Source organism: Gekko japonicus, unplaced genomic scaffold (genome assembly GCF_001447785.1).
Source record: "Gekko japonicus isolate JY-2015 unplaced genomic scaffold, Gekko_japonicus_V1.1 scaffold920, whole genome shotgun sequence".
Classification (NCBI taxonomy): domain Eukaryota; kingdom Metazoa; phylum Chordata; class Lepidosauria; order Squamata; family Gekkonidae; genus Gekko; species Gekko japonicus.
The window spans coordinates 235,263-255,591 of record NW_015164698.1 but is presented as its reverse complement, the minus strand read 5'-3'; the positions used below and the strand labels follow the sequence as shown (position 1 = coordinate 255,591).

The 20,329-nt window shown below is 48.3% G+C and overlaps 1 protein-coding gene across 1 annotated transcript in view; it reads left to right on the top strand.

The window, feature by feature from the left end:
* Window positions 1-20,329, top strand: part of FIBCD1 (fibrinogen C domain containing 1) — a 172,433-nt gene that overhangs the window by 108,719 nt on the left and 43,385 nt on the right. The window contains exons 3-4 of the mRNA XM_015409479.1: window positions 14,864-15,023; window positions 17,566-17,702. Of these exons, the coding sequence (XP_015264965.1) occupies window positions 14,864-15,023; window positions 17,566-17,702 (297 nt within the window). The remainder of the gene's footprint in view (window positions 1-14,863; window positions 15,024-17,565; window positions 17,703-20,329) is intronic.

Here is a 20,329-nt window from a genome sequence, read left to right as displayed (position 1 = left end):
GAAATCATTCTGTCATTTTTGAGATTGTATCCCAGTACTGACTTTTGCACTCTCTTGTTGACTATAAAGGCCACACCATTTTTTCTACGAGATTCCTGGCCACAGTAGTAGATATAATGGTCTTCTGAGTTAAATTCACCCATTCCTATCCACTTTAATTCACTGATTCCTAAGATATCAATGTTCAGACTTGCCATCTAATTTTTGACCACGTCAAGCTTACCTTGATTCGTAGATCTTACATTCCAGGTTCCTGTGCAGTATTGTTCTTTGCAGCATCAGACTTTCCTTTCACCATCAGACACATCCACAACTGAGCGTCCTTTCAGCTTTGGCCCAGCCGCTTCACTCTTTCTGGGGTTACTTGTACTTGCCCTCTGCTCTTCCCCAGTAGCATGTTGGACACCTTCCAACCTGAGGGGCTCATATTCCGGCATCCTATCTTTTAGCCCATGGGGTTTTCTTGGCAAAGATACTGGAGTGGGTTGCCATTTCCATCTCCAGTGGATCACTCTTTGTCTGAATTCTCTGCTGTGGCCTCTCAGTCCTGGGTGCCCCTCCACGGCATAGCCCACAGCCTCATCGAACCACGCAACTTTCTTTTACAGTCATCTTCTTACAGAATTTTTAGCAGAGCATAGCAGCAGTTGCAGAGTTTCAATATAATCCTTGAATAAATAAAATAAATAAAATATGAGAAGTATAGTTTGGGGGGTCTAACTCTCCCTTTCCCATGAAATCCACCCCACTCTAGCTGCTGTTAGCCGGGGATTTGCATTTCGACCATGGCAAAGAAAAGAAGAGACCCCTGCCTACCTATTCACTACAGTTCTCAGGAGTATTGGGTCATATGTACAGGCTAGGAAGAATTTTCAAAAAATGTATTGTGAATCTGACCTACCAGATTGCAGAGGGCAGTTTGAAGAGGGGAGAGACCTCAGTGGGGTACATAATGCCACAGAGTCCACCTTCCAAAGCAGCCATTTTCTCCAGGGGAACTGGTCTCTTTTACCTGGAACCCAGTTGTAATTCCGGGAGATCTCCAGCCACCACCTGGAGACTGGCAACCCCATCTTCTTTACACACATATGCAGCCTTCAGCATGGTAATGCATGGAAAAGGGGATGGGTACCTGAGGTTTGCTGGCCAGCAAAGCACCCAGAACGGCCAAAGTGCTAGTGTGGAAGATAAGACCGGGGTGGGGTGGGGCTGACAGAAGGAACCATGGAGACCAGAAGAAAGGATGTTGCCATTGGGGGGCAGGACAGGAAGAACAGCAGTAGATGGTGCCTTTTGGGGCAGGAAGAACGGTGTGGGTCTGAGGGAGAATGCCTTCAGACCAACACGGCTACCCACCTGAATCTGTTTCTTGTGTGGCATTGCAAACTTCACCAAGGATTTGCTTAGGATTGTTATTTTTAAATGATTTCTTATCCTTCCTTCCCATCTCCCTAACACGCTCTTACTGAAGTACAGAACCGTTTCTTTATTTATATTGCCAGAAGCTTGGGCCTGGCCTGGATAGCCCAGGCATGCCCGATCTCGTCAGATCTCGGAAGCTAAGCAGGGTCGACCCTGGCAAGGACTTGGACAGGAGACCTCCTTGGAATACCAGAGGCTGTAGGCGGGGGCAGGCTTTACTCAGCCACCTCTCTGAATATCCTCCAGGCCCTCAGTAGGGATCAGTCAGCAGAGGTCAACATGACTTCCAGATACACACACACACACACACATGCACATATAAAGAAAGAAGCTTCTTCTTGCTTTCAAACCCACCTTGCACTGAGGTATGCAGCTATTTCCATCACAATGCATCAGGCAACTTTGCATTTGGCTTTTGCTAAATGGTAAACATTCATCTTCAATGATGCTCTGCAGCTCAGTGCCTTTGCCCACCACAAGATATAACCAGGCAAAAATCTCTCAATTTATCTGGTGACTTCCCATGGTGGGTAATGATTTCCCCCCCCATTTTACTCCAACTTTTAACATCACCCCCTCCCTTTCGTCTGAGTATTTATCTCAGCCAGGTGAATGTACATTTCTGTGAATCTGAGGAGCTGAATCTTTTGTTGGTCTTTTATACTATCCTTTCTTCCTTATGGAACTCAAAGTGGCTTACAATAAGAATTAAAATTAGAATTCTTCCTTCTGATATTGGGAGCTGGTAATATGCTTCAGCTATCTCCTGGAAATCAAAGAAAGTAGCAGGGGAAGAAATCTTATTTGTCCATGACTTGTGAGAATTTGGGAAGGAAGGGGGTGTGTGGGAAGGCCCCTCCTCAACCCTGGATTTAAAAAACCACTCTCAGATGGAGAATGTAAGAGATCTTTGATTGGACCACTTTGACTGCTGGGGCCCCTTTGGCTAGTTCTGCCAAGGGAACTGCTGGTCAATGAACCTTCCACGCAGCAAGCGCTCTCAAAGATTATTTGCGACCACCAACCCAGCAGCTGATCCATGTGTGGCAATGCAACCTCCGTGTCCTTTTTTCCAGCATCGCAAGAACAGAAGTTTCATTTCTTTTAACTAAGTTATAACTGGGCTTTGTAAGACCTTAATCCAACCATATGGACTGTGATCTCGATTTCCTAACTGTTCCTGAAACTGCCCCTTTTGGAAGTCCAATAAATTGGTGAAATGATGGACTAAAGGAAGGGGAATAAAGGAAGAGGAATTGGCGAAATGATGGACTAAAGGAAGAGGAATAAAGAGCACTGAGTGGTCAATGTACAGCACATGTAGTGCAAGATTTGTCAGACAATATTGGTATGTACAGAAAATGTTTGGGTAAGGTAGCTGCTCTGATCTCCTTTGTGAAAACATCACCCAAGCGCCTTGGTTTGTTTAAACCTTTTCAACAGGAAAAGGAAAGAATCCATCCAAGAGGCAATTTTGCCCCACAGGGTGCAGTCTGGTTTCTTCTAATCACAGAGAATTGATTGAGTTGCTTGTGGATGTGTCATTTGAAGAGAGAGCTCCTGGAGACAAAGACAGAGGAACAACTCTTGAAAAGGGTAGCCTTCCATTTTATGCTGCTGTTTACGTTTGGCTGTTCAGACGTGCTAAATACAGCTCTTCAAAAAAGCGGTAGTCCTTTCTCCTTCTGCCAGGGAGAACACAAAGCAACGGTGGAACAATTCTGAAAACCCTGGTCAAAGGCCACCCTGACAGCAGAAGACATAGATTTGGAGGCGCAGAAAGCCTCCAAAATAACTTGGGGCTAAGTGTGAACTTCACCAGTTTGATTCTCCTAAGGAATTATACAGGGAAAATGTTTTATGAAATCATTGGGTAATATCAACAGCAGTTGACATAGTTGCTTTCCCTCAGATATGTTACTAACATATGAGAAAAACTGGAAATTTGCATATAGGAGAAGATGACGGCACATACATTGCAGGCTGACTTGTCTACCTTTCGTGTACATGTTGCATATGATGCAAGAGAGAAGAAAGATTCAGGTGGGAAGCTGCATTGCTCTGAAGCAGCAGATCAAAGTTTGAGTGCCTTTAAGACTACAAAGTTTAATTCTGGGTAGAAGCTTCCAGGTGCAGGCACACTTCTTCAGATACACTTCTTCAGATAGATCCAGGTGGGTCGCTGTGTTGGTCTGAAGCAGCAGAACAAGGCCTGAGTCCAGGGGCACCTTTATGACCAACAAAGGTTTAATTCTGGGTATGAGCTTCTGTGTGCAAGGCACACTTCATAGATTCAGGTGGGCAGCCATGTTGGTCTGAAGCAACTGAACAAAGTTTGACTCCAGGGGCACCTTTGGGACCAAGAAAGTTTAATTTTGGGAAATATCTTGGGCAAGTTGTGATGGCCTTGGGAGAGACGGAAACTTTGTTATACTGAGTATTTGGCATTTCCCATATGCGCGATAGTTGTATATTTAGATTTGTTATCTTATGTTTGGTATATGAATTTTGTAATTTATTGGGTTGAGTAAAGATATAAATGACATTCTAAAAAAAAAAAGTTTAATTTTGGGTCTAAGCTTTCTTCAAAGTCTGCATGCACACAAAACCTTATACCCAGAATTAAACTTTGTTGGTCTCAAAGGTGCCCCACTGGACTCAGACTTTGTTCAAGAGAGAAGAAAGCTTTTCAGGATGTGGTCGGTCTTCTGAGAGGAAAACAAGGAAACCATCTGCAAGAGCTGCTACCAGAAGGGCCGAAGCTGCTTAAGATGGGCCTTTCTGCGCCTGTTTCATCCTTTACATCCAAAAAAGTCACTCTGATAGGCCTTTGTAGGATAAAGCCTTTTCCTGTGGTTCAACATGAGGGAAACTAGGCTCAATCACTTGTCTATTCCACACAGACATGAACAGATCTCTTGGGAGATGGATCTTAATATTGTAGCTAATGAATTTAGCAAGACAGCACCACTTAAAAGGAACACATTCAGTGTTGAATAATCCTAGCAATATATGTATACGCTGTATTAGATTCCAATGAATATTTTAGTCGGTGGTAATGCATTTATTTTTAATGTATGTAATAAAGACCTGCAATTAGGGTTGCCAACTCTGGGAAATTCCTGGAAATCTGGGAACAGTGCCAGTGGGGTGGGGAGTTTAGGGAGGGATTTCACCAGTTCCAGCTGCTGCTTCCTCCAGGAGGGCTGTTCTCTGCAGTCTGGAGATCAGCTGTAATTCTGGGAGATCCCCGGGCCCCACCTGGAGGCTGGCAACCCTAGGCTGCCTTGGATAACTTATTTTTAGCTGTCTGTCTGGACTTGAGCTTTGGTACTCTGCTCCTTCCAGGTTTGGCCTTACCCCTCCTTCCCTAGGTTTCTGCCTAAGCGCCTCCCTCTTCCCTGGGAAATTTATTTATTTATTTATTTAATTCCATCTATATGTCCCGCCCTCCCCACCAAAGCAGGCTCAGGGAGGCTTACATGAACAGTTAAAAAGTTAAGAATACATTAAAACATAAATTAAACCTCACAGACGATCATAAGCAGTGAACATAGTCATAAAGTGCTACTGATGAGTATTTGAAGGTGGTATGCTATTATATAGAAATCCCAGTGGGGGAACTGAATGGTCACAAAAAGAGTATCGTCAGAGTTGGCAAACAGCTTATCAGACCATTTGTACAGGCTGGCACAGGCTACTGATGGTAGTCCAGGGGGAGTGGGCCTTGCCACAGCTCAGTCTTTAGAAGTGGCTCCAAATCAAAGGCCTGGTGGAAGAGCCCCGTTGTGAAATCTGTGCCCCTGCTCTAGGTTCCCGCTAAGCTGCGCTGGGCTGTGCCAGTGCAGCAATTTCAGGGGCCCAGCGCAGCAATTTTTTTCACAGCGCAGGAGCGGGAGGTTCTCTTTTAAATTGGTCTGCCTTCCAAATTGGTCTTCCAGTTTTCTGCCTTCCAGGCCCCGCCTCCAGAAGCCTTCAGTAGGGCTGGAGAGCGGGAACTAGCACATGCTCGCTACCGCCGCCACCAGCATGAGTCAGGGTAAGTTAGGGTGGCAGGGGATTGATTGGGAGAGGGGTGGGCTGCCTGGCTGGTGCCGGGTAGTGGAGGTGGCTTGATCGGGTTTGGGGAGAGCTCCTTCTTTCTGGCTCACAGTCCCCAGCAAAAAGTGCTCTCCTTCCTCCCGCCACGAGGATAGTCTTTTGCCCTCAGTATGTTTGCACGTGCATGTCTTGCTCCCGCCTTCCTGATTCAGAGCAAGTATCTGCAATTGGGGAAGCCCCAGTCCTCTGTGAAAAGGGCTCCCTGCACTTCTGTGCCTAGCCGGAGGTGCTCTGGGCGGGTGGTGGGGGGGTGCAGAAAAGCTGTGGCAGTGGTCTTGGACTTTCTTCCCGGCCAACTCACCCCTGGTCCCACTCCCAGCCTGACCAGCTCCCCCCTCTCACCCAGCTTGAGCAACTCAGAGTGGCAAAAGAGCGCAACCTGGGCAGCCAGGAGCATGCTCGCTGCACTCCATATGCGAAGAGGGCTCCCTGCACTTCTGTGCCTAGCCGGAAGTGCTCTAGGTGGGATGGGGGTGCAGAAAAGCCGCTGTGGCGGTCCCAGATGGCTTCCCAGCCAACTTGCTCCTGGTACCACTCCCAGCCTGATCAACTTCCCCCTCCAGCCCAGCTTGAGCACCTCAGACTGGCAAAAGGGTTCAACCTGGGTGGCCAGGCGCACGCTCGCATCTGCTCCCAAGCCAGACAATTCTGGAGGCTCTGCTCTGGAGGGAGGGGGATTTCCCCCACCTCCCTCTGCCTGCTGGGAATCGACCGGCCAAACTGTCCTTTTCTCTCTGTCTCTCCCCCCCTTCTGCAATCGCATTCCTTGGGTGTGTGGGGCAGGGGTCTTCTCTCTCTGCTGCTGGTGGTGGACGCTATAGAGCCCCGGGACCCACGAGGCAAAAAGAGCGAGAACGCTTTGGGTGAATTACAAGCTTCTCTTCCCATCCCCCGCCCCCCCCCCTTTGTCTCTGATCTGCGCTCTCTGGGGGAGCTGCCAAAACAGGGCTTGGGGGCAAGGCAAAAAAGTAGTTTCTTCCCCCCCTTCCCCTCCCCCTTTCTAAAAGCGACGTGATTTCCCCTGTCACTTCAGATAACGTAGCAAGCACTCAGTATTCTGATTTGGTCACTGGCTTAAAAAAAAAAAAATTCCAGAGAGAGAGGAGAGGGGCGGCTGGGTGGGGGAGGGACAGAGGGATACAAGATGCAGTTGTGATTGTTTGTTTTTCTCTCCCAGTGGATTTGCATTTTATTGTATTGCCTGGATCCTTGGCAGGTTTTGTGGCACAACAGCATGTATAGATTTTTTTTAAGTAGACCTCTATTTTTAATTAAGAAATAAGCTGTACATTGAGTTTAAATCTTACTAATTTTTAAAAATCATTTCTTTTTAAATCCTGAAGTCAACACATCAAACTCAAAAAAGAAGCTTTCTAGAAGTAAAAATCTAAAAGGTTCTCTCTCTGTCTCTCTCTGCTCTAACTCCAGCCTTAGCTGACACAATGAATTATGTAGTATATTACAGTACTGTTGGCTTCATACGTGATTTTATTTATGTGAACGTTGAATGTTGCCTGTTTGGTCCCTATAGTTCTGAGCTGGCAAGGAGTTTAAGAGTTCTGGATGAATATGCCTCTACTCTCTTTGTCCCAGAGAGTATATATAAGTTTAGGAGCACAGTTTGTGTTTCAGTAGCTAGCTGGAAACAGTAAAAGGTATGTGCTCAAGATCTCTTTACACCGATTAGTTACGCTGTTAAATATGCTTGTGTGTACGAAATCATGCTGGTTAAAGCCTGGTTAAAAAAAGTGGTCTTCCCTTCTCCCCCAAACCACATGCCACATTTGTAGCCTATAGGGTTTTTTTTTCTAATGTTGATGAGTGATGGCAAACATAGAATTAAGAAGTGGTCACTCTTGGTAGCACAAGATGGGTAGCCGTATTAGTCTGTCTGTAGCAGTAGAAAAGAGCAAGAGTCCAGCAGCAGCTTTTTTGCTTCTACTTTTCTTTGTTGTTGTTGTTTGGAAAAATAAAAATATTTGTGGGGGGGACCTCTCTGAGCAGAGCACAGCAGCTAAATGGAACCTCCATGTGTAGGGGTAGTGTATCTCAGAACTACCCCTCTTTGGGATTTCTGTGTATGTCATAGGAGAAGCCTAGAAAGTGTTTCAAATTCAGCACTGAAGTGATATTGCAGAGAAGATGAAAGCTGGAGCAATGAAAACTTTCCAGGACTTACTGACATTTACACTACAACAAGAACAATTCAGTGAGCTAAATCTTCTTCTGGACATGTGTGGAACTTTTCAAGCCTCAAGTGCTGATTGTGAGAGAGGTTTTAGCTTAATGAATGCCATCAAAACTAAGATAAGAAGTTGGTTAGAAACAGATCACCTGGAGAACTTAATGAGAATAAAACTGCATATGTCTACTGGGAATAATATTAACATTGACTGTGTTTTCAATTCTTGGAAAAAAGAGAAAGGAAGAAGAGAGGCTAAATTAAATGTTTTCCATAATGAAATTTGATGACACTGTTCATGGCTATGATGTAAAAATCATTTCTAAAAAAATAGTTTGAAAGAGTCATATAAGTAATATAAATATGTTCCATATAAATAAGTTTAATATAAATATATGGCTTATAATACAAATGATACTAGTTAATATGTTATGTTTGTATGTTTTGTCTGTTTGTACACTGAAATTTAAAAAAAAAAATTAAATGTTGGCCCACTCACAGTTTTAAAGCTAGCACCATTTTTGGCTCACATGGTAAAATTTCTGCTCACAAGACTGCACACCTTAGAGGGAACATTGCCCCTGCCCTGTGGATTCGTTATCCTGCAGCTCTTCTTTGCGTCCTTCTGGACTGCCCAGAACTCACAGGGCTGCCAGTATTTTCACTGGCTCAACCAGTGAAGCTGTAGATCCAGGGAGATAGTCTTCTTGGATATCTGAAAAGCCTGGGCATTCAGGTTGCTCCCAAGCTCCCCTAGGGCTGCCAGGTCTCTCCTAGCAACAGGCGCGGGGTGGTGGTGGTGGTGACTTACCAGGAGAAAGAGGAAGGCCCAGACCACGTTGCCAGTGTTACACAGGAAGTGACATCATCACAATGTTCTGCTCTGCTATTTGGGCAAAAACTCAATTATGAAAATAGCTTCTACCATAGAGTTTTTTCCCAAGTACCGTATCGTTGGCATGATGATGTCACTTCCTGTGTGATGCCAGCCACGTGGCCTGGGCTTTCCTCTTTCCCCTGGTATGTCTCCCCCACTGGCCAGCTGATTGGCAGCTGGGGGGCAGGGCCTGGTGGTGAGGGATCCCTGCCTCCACCAGGGGATCTGGCAACCCAAAGCTCCCCTCAGCCTTCCAGCTATTTGCCCTGTTTCTACCCATGGCCTGACAGATTCTCTGTGGCTCCAGGGTCCAAGCTGTGCCTGGCAACTGGCAGGAGCTTGGAGGTGGGGACACTGGCTTCATGTGTGCTGTGATGTCACTGCCAGAGAAACCCAGAAGTGACATCACATCACTCTAGGAATTGCCAGAAACTCTATGACAGAGCCCATCACAGCAGGAGACCTGGGCGTCCTACCAGCTTCCACCCTGGCTCTCCTTCCACTGGTTTAGCAGAGGGATCCACGGCTTTTAAACTCAAGAGTTGGCACCAGAATCCCTGTTGCTCATCCTGAATGGAGCAGTGCAGTTTGGTTTCCCAGATCTTGCAAAAGATGCAAGCACAGGCCCTTTGTGACACAATGCCACACAATTGTTTTCGATTAAATATTTTGTCCACTCCCTGCCCAGCAAAAGTAAGATCTTTCTCTCGTGTCCTGTCATGCCTGGGAATGGGTAGGTGGAGATCAAGAACCTTTTAGTTCCGTTGCTGTCATTTTTCTGGGAAGGCCGAAGGACCAATGTCAGGCCTGGCTTCATCGGGACACGGCTATTTTTGGACTGTTCAGGAATCCCCCAATGACAGCCACTGAGACAAAGATAACAACTTGAAATGTTTTATCTTTCGGTGCATGCTGGAACTTGACAAGGACTTCCTGCTATGGAGGAGAGGAAGATCCTAATTTCCATTCTGAAAAAATCTGTCTCCTATCTGAAGACCTGGAGGCGAAGGAGTGCAGGGGTCAAATTCAGCAATTGCTCTTAGTGCAAGCTGCTGAAGATGGCTGCTGAAAGTGCACACGTGCTGCCCACAAGGAGGAATGGTGATGGTGGGAAGGTGCTGCTGTCAAGTTGCAGCTGACCTGTGGAGACGTTCAGAGGTGGTTTGGCACGGCCTGCCTCTGCGTGGAGCAGACCAAGGACTCCCTCGTGGTCTCCCATCCAAGGGCTCACCAGGACTGAACCTGCTTCTCTTCTGAGATCTGACAAGACGGGGCTGGCCTGGGGCATTCTGGCGAGGGCACAAGGAGGAACGCAACAGAGCAATTCTGCATTTCCCTCTTCTCTGAGCAGGGGGAAATATCTGGGCACAGCCCTGCATGGGGCTAATTCCTGAGCAGGGAGAGAGTACTGGAGGCTTGTGGCGTTCTTGTAAGATCGGTTTATTTGGAAAGATATACAAGATGAACAGCCAGGAGCAAGCAGGCACTCTGACAGAGACAGTTCGCTTTTGAAATGGCATTCGTTCCCCCCCCCCCAAGCAAACAATGTGCCCTTGAAGTCCCTCCTGAAAAAGCTTTTCCGCTGCCAACTCCCAAGTCTTGATTCTCTGTTGCTGGCTCTGTGCAGAACTGCCAAGCCTGTTTCCTCTCTGCAAGCGGGGAGGGGATGCGGCCAGAACTAATAGCCACCTGCCATCAGAAGCCATCAATACTCATTTAAGCAAGTATCTCTCAGCTGTCAGCACCCAATAAAGAAACACCTTTAGCTATTAGCTAAACAAAAGCCCAGAGAAAAAGATAATCGCCTTGCTGGATGTAACATGATCGCTTTCCAGTTGCAATAAGGTGGGAAGGGCGTCATCGAGATGTCAGATTTTGTTTGCTTGAAGAAACGGCCCCTTCTTCATCCCAGTGCCACCCAACGAAACCAGTGAAGCTGGTGAGTTCAGATAAGCAAAGATGCTTCTTCTCCAAGACAGGCAGAAGTCAAGCTTGTTAAGTATGCAACTCAACAACGAAGTAAGTAACAAGTGAATCAGCTTTATTGAGAACGAGAACTTCCAAAGATCACACAGCATCAGACGACACGACAACACACACACACAACAGTGGAGCATAGCTCCTTTTAAACTCTCCCGGGCTGGGGTAGCCACGCCCTCACATAGTTTAACATCCAACCAGGTTACAGAAATAACACCCAATCATTTGTCTTCCCTCCAGCACAGATTCTTACATTTCATTGGTTACAGACATTGCTTCAGCCAATAGTGTTGTTCCAGATTAGAATCCAGCTGAGGTCTCAAGCTTAACATGGTTTTGGATGGAGTGAATACACAACAATTCCTCCCCCCTAAGATGGAACAATACCCTGACAAATGTAGTCTTTCAGATAGGGGGGGGGTACGCCTTGTTCGACTTGACCGCCATGTAGGTTCTGCGGTGGAACGACCGCAGGAGCCCTGGGTGGCTCACTGTCAAGTGAGTCAGGCTGGCAGGTTACCGATGGGTCACTGTCCAGAGTGGGATTAAGCCCATACTCTGTTTCTAAGGGGGGCTCCGCAACACTCACTTCCGTGTCTGGAGGCCCTCGCTGCTCGCCTTCTGGGTGGGGGATCGAGTCAGGTTCGGTGCTGGACTCGAGACTGGAGTCAGCCCACCTCTGCCTGAGCTGATCTACGTGGCGCTGCAGTTTCCTTCCATCTGCAAGCTGTGCCACGTACATACGGGTACCCAGAACGTTGCTGATTATAGCGGGAAGCCGTAAGTAACCCTCAGCATAATTCCACGCGAACACTTTGTCTCCCTGTTTGAAAGTGCGCGGCAATTCTTGGACCTCTGATCTGGAGGGTCTACTTTCGGTCAGGTCTGGATGTAGCCTGTCTAATAGAGTTGTTAGCCAGCATCCCATCAGAAGCTCAGCCTGGCTCCTTCCAGTTGCGGTGCAGGGTGTAATATGCTGCCGCAACAGGAAAGAGACTAGCTTCTGCTCCCAGTCCCCAGGAACCATTTTCTTTAAAGCCTCTTTCGTCATCCGAACCATCCGTTCGGCTTGCCCGTTTGTGGCCAGATGGAACGGAGTGGACGTTACATGTTTGATAACATTATCAGACAAGAATTTTTCAAACTTTCCCGAGGTGAATTGGGGCCCGTTGTCTGATACCAAGACGTTTGGCATACCATGGGTTGCAAAGACCCGACACAATACATTAACTACAGCTGTTGATGTTGTAACACGCATATTAATCACTTCCAGCCATTTAGAAAATGCTTCCACAATAATGAGAAACATTTGCCCCTGAAACGGGCTGGCAAAATCTACATGCAGCCTGGACCAAGGCTTGCTTGTGGTTTCCCAGTGCTGGACTGGGGCTTGAGGTGGGTCAGGTCTGGACTGCTGGCAGGTCATGCAGTGCCAGACCCAATCCTCCACGTCAGAGTCTACCAGGCCACCAGACATAGTTGCGTGCAAGTGCTTTCATATGCACTATGCCTGGATCATCATGAAGAGCTTCCAGGACACGCTCCCGTAGTTTGGGAGGCACCACCACCCGGTTCCCCCATAACAAGCAACCCTTTACGACTGACAGTTTGGTTTGCCTCGTGTGGTACGGCTTAAACTCCTGGTTCACTCTACCTGCCGGCCACCCCCTCCAAACCCAGTTAAGGACACGGGAGAGGGTAGAGTCCTTAGCTGACGCAGCAGCAATGTCCGAAGAGTGGACCGGAGGCTGAGGCAGTTTGTCAATTGCCAGTACGTCAAATGCTGGTGCCGGATCAGTGTCCATTTGTGGCAGAGGGCAGCGGCTAAGAGCGCCCACATGTCTGATTGCCTTGCCAGGACAGTGCTCGAAGTCAAAGTCATAGGCTGCAAGGAAAACAGCCCATCGCAACATGCGGGCTGAAATAACGGTCAGAGTTTGGCGGTCTGGTGCAAACAGGCCCAACAGTGGCTTGTAGTCCGTGACAAGGAGGAACCGGCGGCCATAAACAAAGTCATGGAATTTTTTAATTCCCGCCACCAAAGCCAGGCCATCCTTGTTGATCTGGGCATCGTTTTTTTCTGCAGCCATTAGAGACCGTGAGTAGTAGGCAATTGGAGCCTCTCGCCCATCCGCCATGACGGGGCTCAAAACCGTGCCAACCCCATACGGGGAAGCGTCGGCCGCCAAAACCCACATTTTGTCCCCCCCCCCAAGGGAAGCCAACACGTGGCTGATTACAGGTACCGGGTAAGAATGTTGTTGCAGAGCCTTATTGATCATACACTTGTAATCAGCACATATACATACAGTTCCATCAGATTTTACAGGCGATACAATCGAGATCTCCCATTTACCATATGGCACAGGTTCAAGAATACCTTGGACTATGAGCTTGTCCAGTTCCGCCTCTATTTTAGCCTTCACCTTAGGTGGATAGGTAACACAGAGGGATTCAGGTCGAACCTCAAGGGCGGACCTGTATACTGACCCAGACCTTCCCCAAAAACCTCTGGGAACTCATCATAAATGCAATTCCCTTTATTTGCACACACCTTGTTAACACCAGTTACAGCAATACCCAGAGGTTGGAACCAATCCAGGCCCAGCAAACTGGCCCGGTTACCCTCAGCAACCAAGAGGGACAACTGTACCTTGCGACCCTTGAGCTCCACCTCAAAGCTCCTCCCTCCAGCAGCTGCATGTGGAAGAGTGGGGAATCAAACCTGGTTTTCCCAGATTAGCATCCACGCTCTTAACCGCTACACCAAAGATCTATGGTGCAGCCTCTTTGGAATACTGTGTACAGTTCTGGTCCCCGAATCTCAAAAAAGACATTGCAGAGCCAGAACAAGTGCAGAGGAGGGTGACCCAGATGATGAGGGGGTTGGAGCACCTTCCCCATGAGGAAAGGCTGAAGAGTCTCTGGGACTTGTCAGTTTAGAAAAGAGTCGACTGAGAGGGGACATGATGGAGGGTAATAAAATTACGTATGGGCTGGAGAGAGTTGAGAAAGAGACAGGATGCTGGACTAGATGGACCACAGGTCTGATCCAGCAGGGCTCTTCTGATGTTCTTGAAAGGTTATTTCATCATCCATGTTCAACTCGGAATGCTTGCTGGGCATCCACTGGGGCCATTTCTAGATTTAGGGGGTCCTGGGCAGCACGTGCCCAGGCCCCCCTCCCCTCCTCTGCTCCCCACCATGCTACCCTTCCTGCCAGCCACCTGCCCAAGTATTCTTCTGCTGACTGCAAGCCCTCCCATGTGCCCTTTCTCCTGTGGCGCCTGGCAGAAATGCCATCGTTCTACACCACCTGCTCACCCTTCCCCAGTGATGCTGGGCAGTGTGCGTGGCAGGGAGCATGGGTGGCGGAGTGCCAAGCTTATGGGGAGGAAGGCACATCGGCAGGTGACAGGGCAATCCCTGGGCCATGGCAGCTGCCCCACCTCAGGGTATGCTGACACTGGCCCTGGCAAATCCCCGTCCCGCAGAAGGACCACATTTCTCATGAATGCCAAGAAGAATGCCCTGCCTTCAGCCACCAGCCTTTGCTTCATCTGGAATTGGCCTTGCATCGCATCAAAGGGAGATGAGGGAGAACAAAACAACTTGCATCGAGAAGACGCTGCCACCACCCCAAGAATTCCTCTGTGGGCCACATGTTGAATGGGACCTGATGAGGGATGAGGACCTGAGTGCTTTGGGGACATTTTGCATGCCGTCTCATGTTCTGGCTGGCTCAGTAGTTGAGCCGCGTCTGTTTTGAGGAGCTGCCTTTGAAAGGCAGTATCGTTAATGAAATGTTATTTAATCTGCTCATAGCGACACATCTGCCTATGATGTTCCCTGTCTTAGGATCACTTAAATAAAACACCTTTAATACCAACATAATACCTTTCCCATTAAATTAAAAAAAAATGAATGGAAAGCATATCCAAACCAGTGTGCTGACTGAAATCACAGTTTGGCTGATCACTACTTTTTCCTTTGAATAATTTTAGAGGTGACCAGAGCAGAATTTACATCCTTAGGAGGTAACTTGGCATCTTTAGCTCCTAGCGAAATAGCTAGGCTCTGAGAATTAAATCTGTATTTTGCTCATCTGTATTTTTCTCATATCCTATTGGGATACATAATACAGTTCTGCTCAATGCATTTTCTGTTATAATAATATATGGAAAGCATTTTCTTCTCTAATACCTAAATGTAACTCTTAGAAAGACTCAGGACATGCAGGACCCTTCTCAGAATCATCCCCGTCCTCATGGTCCTGTGGCCCTTTTCTTTGTTCCTCACAGCTGCTTTCAGAGAGCCAGGCCAACATGGCCAGACTGGTCAGCTCCGTCAGTGACATCCTGGACGCCTTGCAGAAGGACCGCAGCGTCATCCGGCCTCGCCTCAAGGCCGATCTTCAGAAAGCCCCAACCAGGAGTGCCCGGCCAAAGGGATGTGCCAACGGTGAGAGAGAGAGAGAGAGAGAGAGAGAGAGAGAGAGAGAGAGAGATGCTTCCTGTGTGGAGGAAGAATCAGCAGAAAAGATGGAACTACTCTCTAGCAGAACCTTCAGGCAGTCTGCCAGTCCCATAGAGCAGGGATCCCCAACCTGCCTGAGGCTGTGGGCATAGGCTTGTCATTCCCCTGTAGGGGGCAGGGACCTCCCACCACCAGCAGGAGCTTCCTGGCGGCCACTCAGCTGGCTGCGGGGGGGGGGGGATATCAGGAAACCCAGGGGGAGGGGAATGTTGGTAGCATCGTCACACACTGATGTCACTCCCCATCTGCCTGGAGATGACTTCAGTGTGCCACTGGGGCACTATGCCAAATGCCAGAGCTTACCCAGTGATACGGTGATGTCACTTGCGGGCACACAGGGAGTGACATCAGCACATTGCTGATGACATCCCTCTGCCAGTTGCCAGGCTCTGTCTTGCAACCCTCTGCGGGCACTTTTGGAATTCTGAGAGGAAATGGTGAGCACCACCCCAAAACCCTAAAGGCAGAGCCAAACCCTAAAGCAGAGCTGAATGGAATACCTCCCTCCTGCCACCTCCTGGGAAGGAGATCCTGGAGGCTGAGTGGAACCACACACTGACTAACAAAAGTCCAGTAGCTTACCAGTCCTCCTCCTCCTTCTCCAGTGGAAAACCCTTCTGTCTGAGTGAGGGTGGCAGGTGCCCTGGCACCCTCGGGCACCACACTGAGTAACCCTGCAACAGAGAATCTGAGCCAGTTACTTACTTATTCATTTGAGGTTAGGCTGAACCGGAATGTTGTGCAGATTGCTCTGAATTCACCTGTGAAATTTGACTGTGAGGGAATCCCTTTTAAAAAAAAAGGCTCCAGTTTGACCATACCCTGGGCTGGCCCCAGTCATCAGAGTTCTTTGTTCAAGTTAGCAGGGTTGCCAACTCTAGCTTAGGAAATTCTTGGAAGTTTGGGGGCAGTGCTACAGGAAGGCAGAATTTTGGGAGGGGAGGGATGTCAGCACTGGTTTAAGAACATAAGAGAATCCAATGTTGGATCAGGCCAACGGCCCATCCAGCCCAACATTCTGTGTCACACAGGGGCCAAAAATACCAGGTGCCATCAGGGGGACCAGCAGTGGGGCCAGGACGCTAGAAGCCCTCCCACTGTTGCCCTCCCCCCCCAATCACCAAGAATACAGAGCATCACTTGCCCCAGACTGAGAGTCCCTATCTATACCTTGTGGCTAATAGCCACTGATGGACCTCTGCTCTGTATGTTTACCCAATTCCCTCTTGAAGCCATCCATGCTTGTAGCCACCGCCACTTCCTGTGGCAGTGAATTCCATGTGTTAATCACTCTTTGGGTGAAGAAGTACTTCCTTTTATCTCTTCTAACCCGACTGCTCAGCAATTTCATGGAGTGCCCATGAGTTTTTGTATTGTGAGAAAGGGAGAAAAGTACTTCTTTCTCTACCTGCTCTATCCCATGCATAATCTAATAAACCTCGATCATGTCACCCCTCAGTCGTCGTTTCTCCAAGCTAAAGTGCCCCAAGTGTTTTAACCTTCCTTCATAGGGAAAGTGTTCCAACCCTTTTATCATTCGAGTTGCCCTTTTCTGCACTTTTTCCAATGCTATAATATCCTTTTTGAGATGTGGTGACCAGAACCGTACACAGGTTTCGTTCCATGGACTCCACCCTTGAAAGTGGCCCTTTCCTCCAGGAGAACTGATCTCTGTAGTCAGAAGAACAGTTTGGATTCCAGGAGAACTCCAGGCCCCATCTGGAGGTTGGGAACCCTGTGTCAGCGAGAACTGATCTCTGTAGTCAGAAGAACAGTTTGGATTCCAGGAGAACTCCAGGCCCCATCTGGAGGTTGGGAACCCTGTGTCAGCGAGAACTGATCTCTGTAGTCAGAAGAACAGTTTGGATTCCAGGAGAACTCCAGGCCCCATCTGGAGGTTGGGAACCCTGTGTCAGCGAGAACTGATCTCTGTAGTCAGAAGAACAGTTTGGATTCCAGGAGAACTCCAGGCCCCATCTGGAGGTTGGGAACCCTGTGTCAGCGAGAACTGATCTCTGTAGTCAGAAGAACAGTTTGGATTCCAGGAGAACTCCAGGCCCCGTCTGGAGGTTGGGAACCCTGTGTCAGCGAGAACTGATCTCTGTAGTCAGAAGAACAGTTTGGATTCCAGGAGAACTCCAGGCCCCATCTGGAGGTTGGGAACCCTGTGTCAGTGAGCCTGGTTTGGCAAAGACAGGAGGAAGAAGTGCCCTTCTCTGCAAGCACACAGGAGCACCATCCGCCGCTTTGTTTCTGCAGCCAAGGGCCTCCCTCAGAGTCAGAGTTGTACAAGGACTGTGTCTGCCCTGAGCCACGGAGGAAGTGGAGTGGTGTTTTAGTTAAGGCAGCCAATTATCACAGGCGAGAGAGCCCAAGCACCAGAGCTTCAAACACTGAGGGTTGTAATTTAGACAATTAATTAGCCTTGCTCTCCCCCTCCCCCCCCCCCTTCCCCACTGCACTGCAGGCTCCCGGCCCCGGGACTGTTTTGACATCTACGCGAGTGGACAACAAGAGGACGGCGTCTATTCAGTCTTCCCCACTCACTATCCCGAAGGCTTCCAGGTCTACTGTGACATGACAACAGACGGCGGAGGATGGACGGTAAGGGTTCGTCGCCACTTGCCCCCGTCTCCTTGACATGCCTGTTTCAGGAAGAGGCCCGAGGGCCTTGCCAGCTCCACAGACTGGCCCAAACGGTGCAACCTTCCGTCAAGGTCGAAGCAAAAGGCAGTGGCAGGGAGCAGATGCTGAGAGCTCCCGGAGTGCCTAAGAAGGGGAAGGGGGGTGCTGGCATTCTTTGAGGGTTGAGGGGTGGGGCCCGCTGGGTCATGGAGGTGCTGTACCAACGTGATGGCAAGAGGGTGGCATCAGCCGGCATCTGGGCAACCCCTGGGCCCTTTGACTTTGCCAAGCAAAACAGAAACGCAACCCTCTTTCCGTGCCACTGTTGCATACAGGGTTGCCAACCTCCTGGTGTACCCAAAGTTCTCTCACAATTATCACTGATCTCCATGTGACAAAGATCAGTTCTCCCTGGAGCCAGTGGCTGCTTTGGAGGGTGGACTCTGTGGCATTCTACCCCGCTGAGGTCCCTGTCCTCCCCAGGCTCCCCCCCCAAACCTCCAGGAATTTCCCAGCCCAGAGTTGGCAACCCTTATTGCACACTGAATCCTGGCACTTATGGGTAGTTCTCTTCTCGGCCATCTCACTTGGCCCCTCACTGACCTCAGCCACCCAGCCGTCTCCCTCTGAGCAAGAAGCATGAGGGTCAGTCCAAACCCAAAGGTCAACACAACAGTCATTCGTGATCAGCTACGTTTATTTGTTACTGTTAAAAATGTAGTACTTCTGGAGATTTTGGGGGGGGGGGGGAATAGGAAGGAAGTTTCCAGAAGTTTTGAAAAGCAAATGCATATATATATTTGCAGCACTTGCTTGCCTATCAGCTCTAGGTCTGGTTTCATCTTTTAGGCTTATATTGTATAGAGCATGAGCCTGCCCTGGCATTATTATGCAAATATTTTTGTTGTTGTTCAGTCGCACAGTCGAGTCCGACTCTTCGCGACCCCATGGACCAGATCATGCCAGGCCTTCCTGTCTTCCGCCGTCCTCTGAAGTTTGCTCAACTTCATGTTCGTTGCATCTATGACACTGTCTAACCATCTCATCCTTTGCCGTCCCCGTCTTCTTTGACCTTCAATCTTTCCCAGCATCAGGGTCTTCTCCAGTGAGTGCTCCCTTCTCATTTGGTGGCCGAAATATTTGAGCTTCAGTTTCATTATCTGGCCTTCCAGTGAACAGTCAGGGTTGATTTCTTTTAGGATTGACTGATTTGATCTTCTTGCAGTCCAAGGGACTCTCAAGAGTCTTCTCCAGCACCATAGTTCAAAAGAATCTATTCTTCGGCGCTCGGCCTTCCTTATAGTCCAACTCTCACAGCCATACAGGACTACTGGGAATACCATTGCTTTGACCATGCAGACTTTTGTTGGCAGGGTGATGTCTCTACTTTTTATCATGCTGTTTAGGTTCGCCATCGCTTTCCTCCCAAGGAGCAGGCATCTTTTAATTTCTTGGTTCTGTCACAGTCTGCGGTGATCTGGGATCCCAGGAACATGAAGTCTGTCACTACTTCCACGACTTCCCCTTCTATTTGTCAAGGAGTGATGCCATGATCTTCGTTTTTGTGATGTTAAGCATCAAGCCCACATTTGCGCTCTCCTCTTTGACCAGCAAGAGGCTCTTTAGATCCTTTTCACTTTCAGCCATTAGAGTGGTATCATCTGCATATCTGAGGTTGTTGATCTTTTCCCCAGCAATCTTAATTCCCGCTTGTGATTCATCCAGGCCAGCATTTCACATGATGTACTCTGCATATATATTAAATAAGCAATGTGACAATATACATCCTTGTCGTACTCCTTTTCCTATGCTAAACCAATCAGTTGTTCCATATCCAGTTCTAATTGTCGCTTCTTGACCCTTATACAGGTTTCTCAAGAGACATGTGAGGTGGTCTGGTACTCCCATCTCTTTAAGGACCTGCCATCGTTTGTTGTGATCCACACAGTCAAAAGCTTTAGCATAGTCAATGAAGCAGAAGTAGATGTTTTTCTGGTACTCTCTTGCTTTCTCCATAATCCAGCGAATGTTGGCAATTTGATCTCTAGTTCCTCTACCTCTTCGAAACCCAGCTTATACTTCTGGTAGTTCTCTATCCACGTACTGTTGAAGCCTAGCTTGTAAGATCTTGAGCATGACCTTGCTAGCGTGTGATATGAGTGCAATTGTGTGATAGTTTGAACATTCCTTGGCATTGCCCTTCTTTGGGATTGGAATGTATACTGACCTTTTCCAATCCTGTGGCCACTGTTGCGTTTTCCAAATTTGCTGGCAAATTGAGTGCAGCACTTTACAATCCTGTGGCCACTGTTGCGTTTCCCAAATTTGCTGGCAAATTGAGTGCAGCACTTTAACAGCATCATCTTTTAAGACTTTTTTTTTTTTTAGAGAGTGAGTGTTTTTTTACTTGCTTTCAGCTGAGGGGATTTCAGCTGAGGATATTGTGTGGGAGAACTGGTCTGGGACGGGTCTGGGAGGGTGTGAAAGTGCTTAGAGTTGTTGCAGAGTCCTGGCTGCTTGAGAGAGGGAGAGGAAGGGGCATTGTTTGATTGTGATTGACTGTACTTTAGTATTTAAGAAACCACCTTGACAGAGGCACAAGCCTC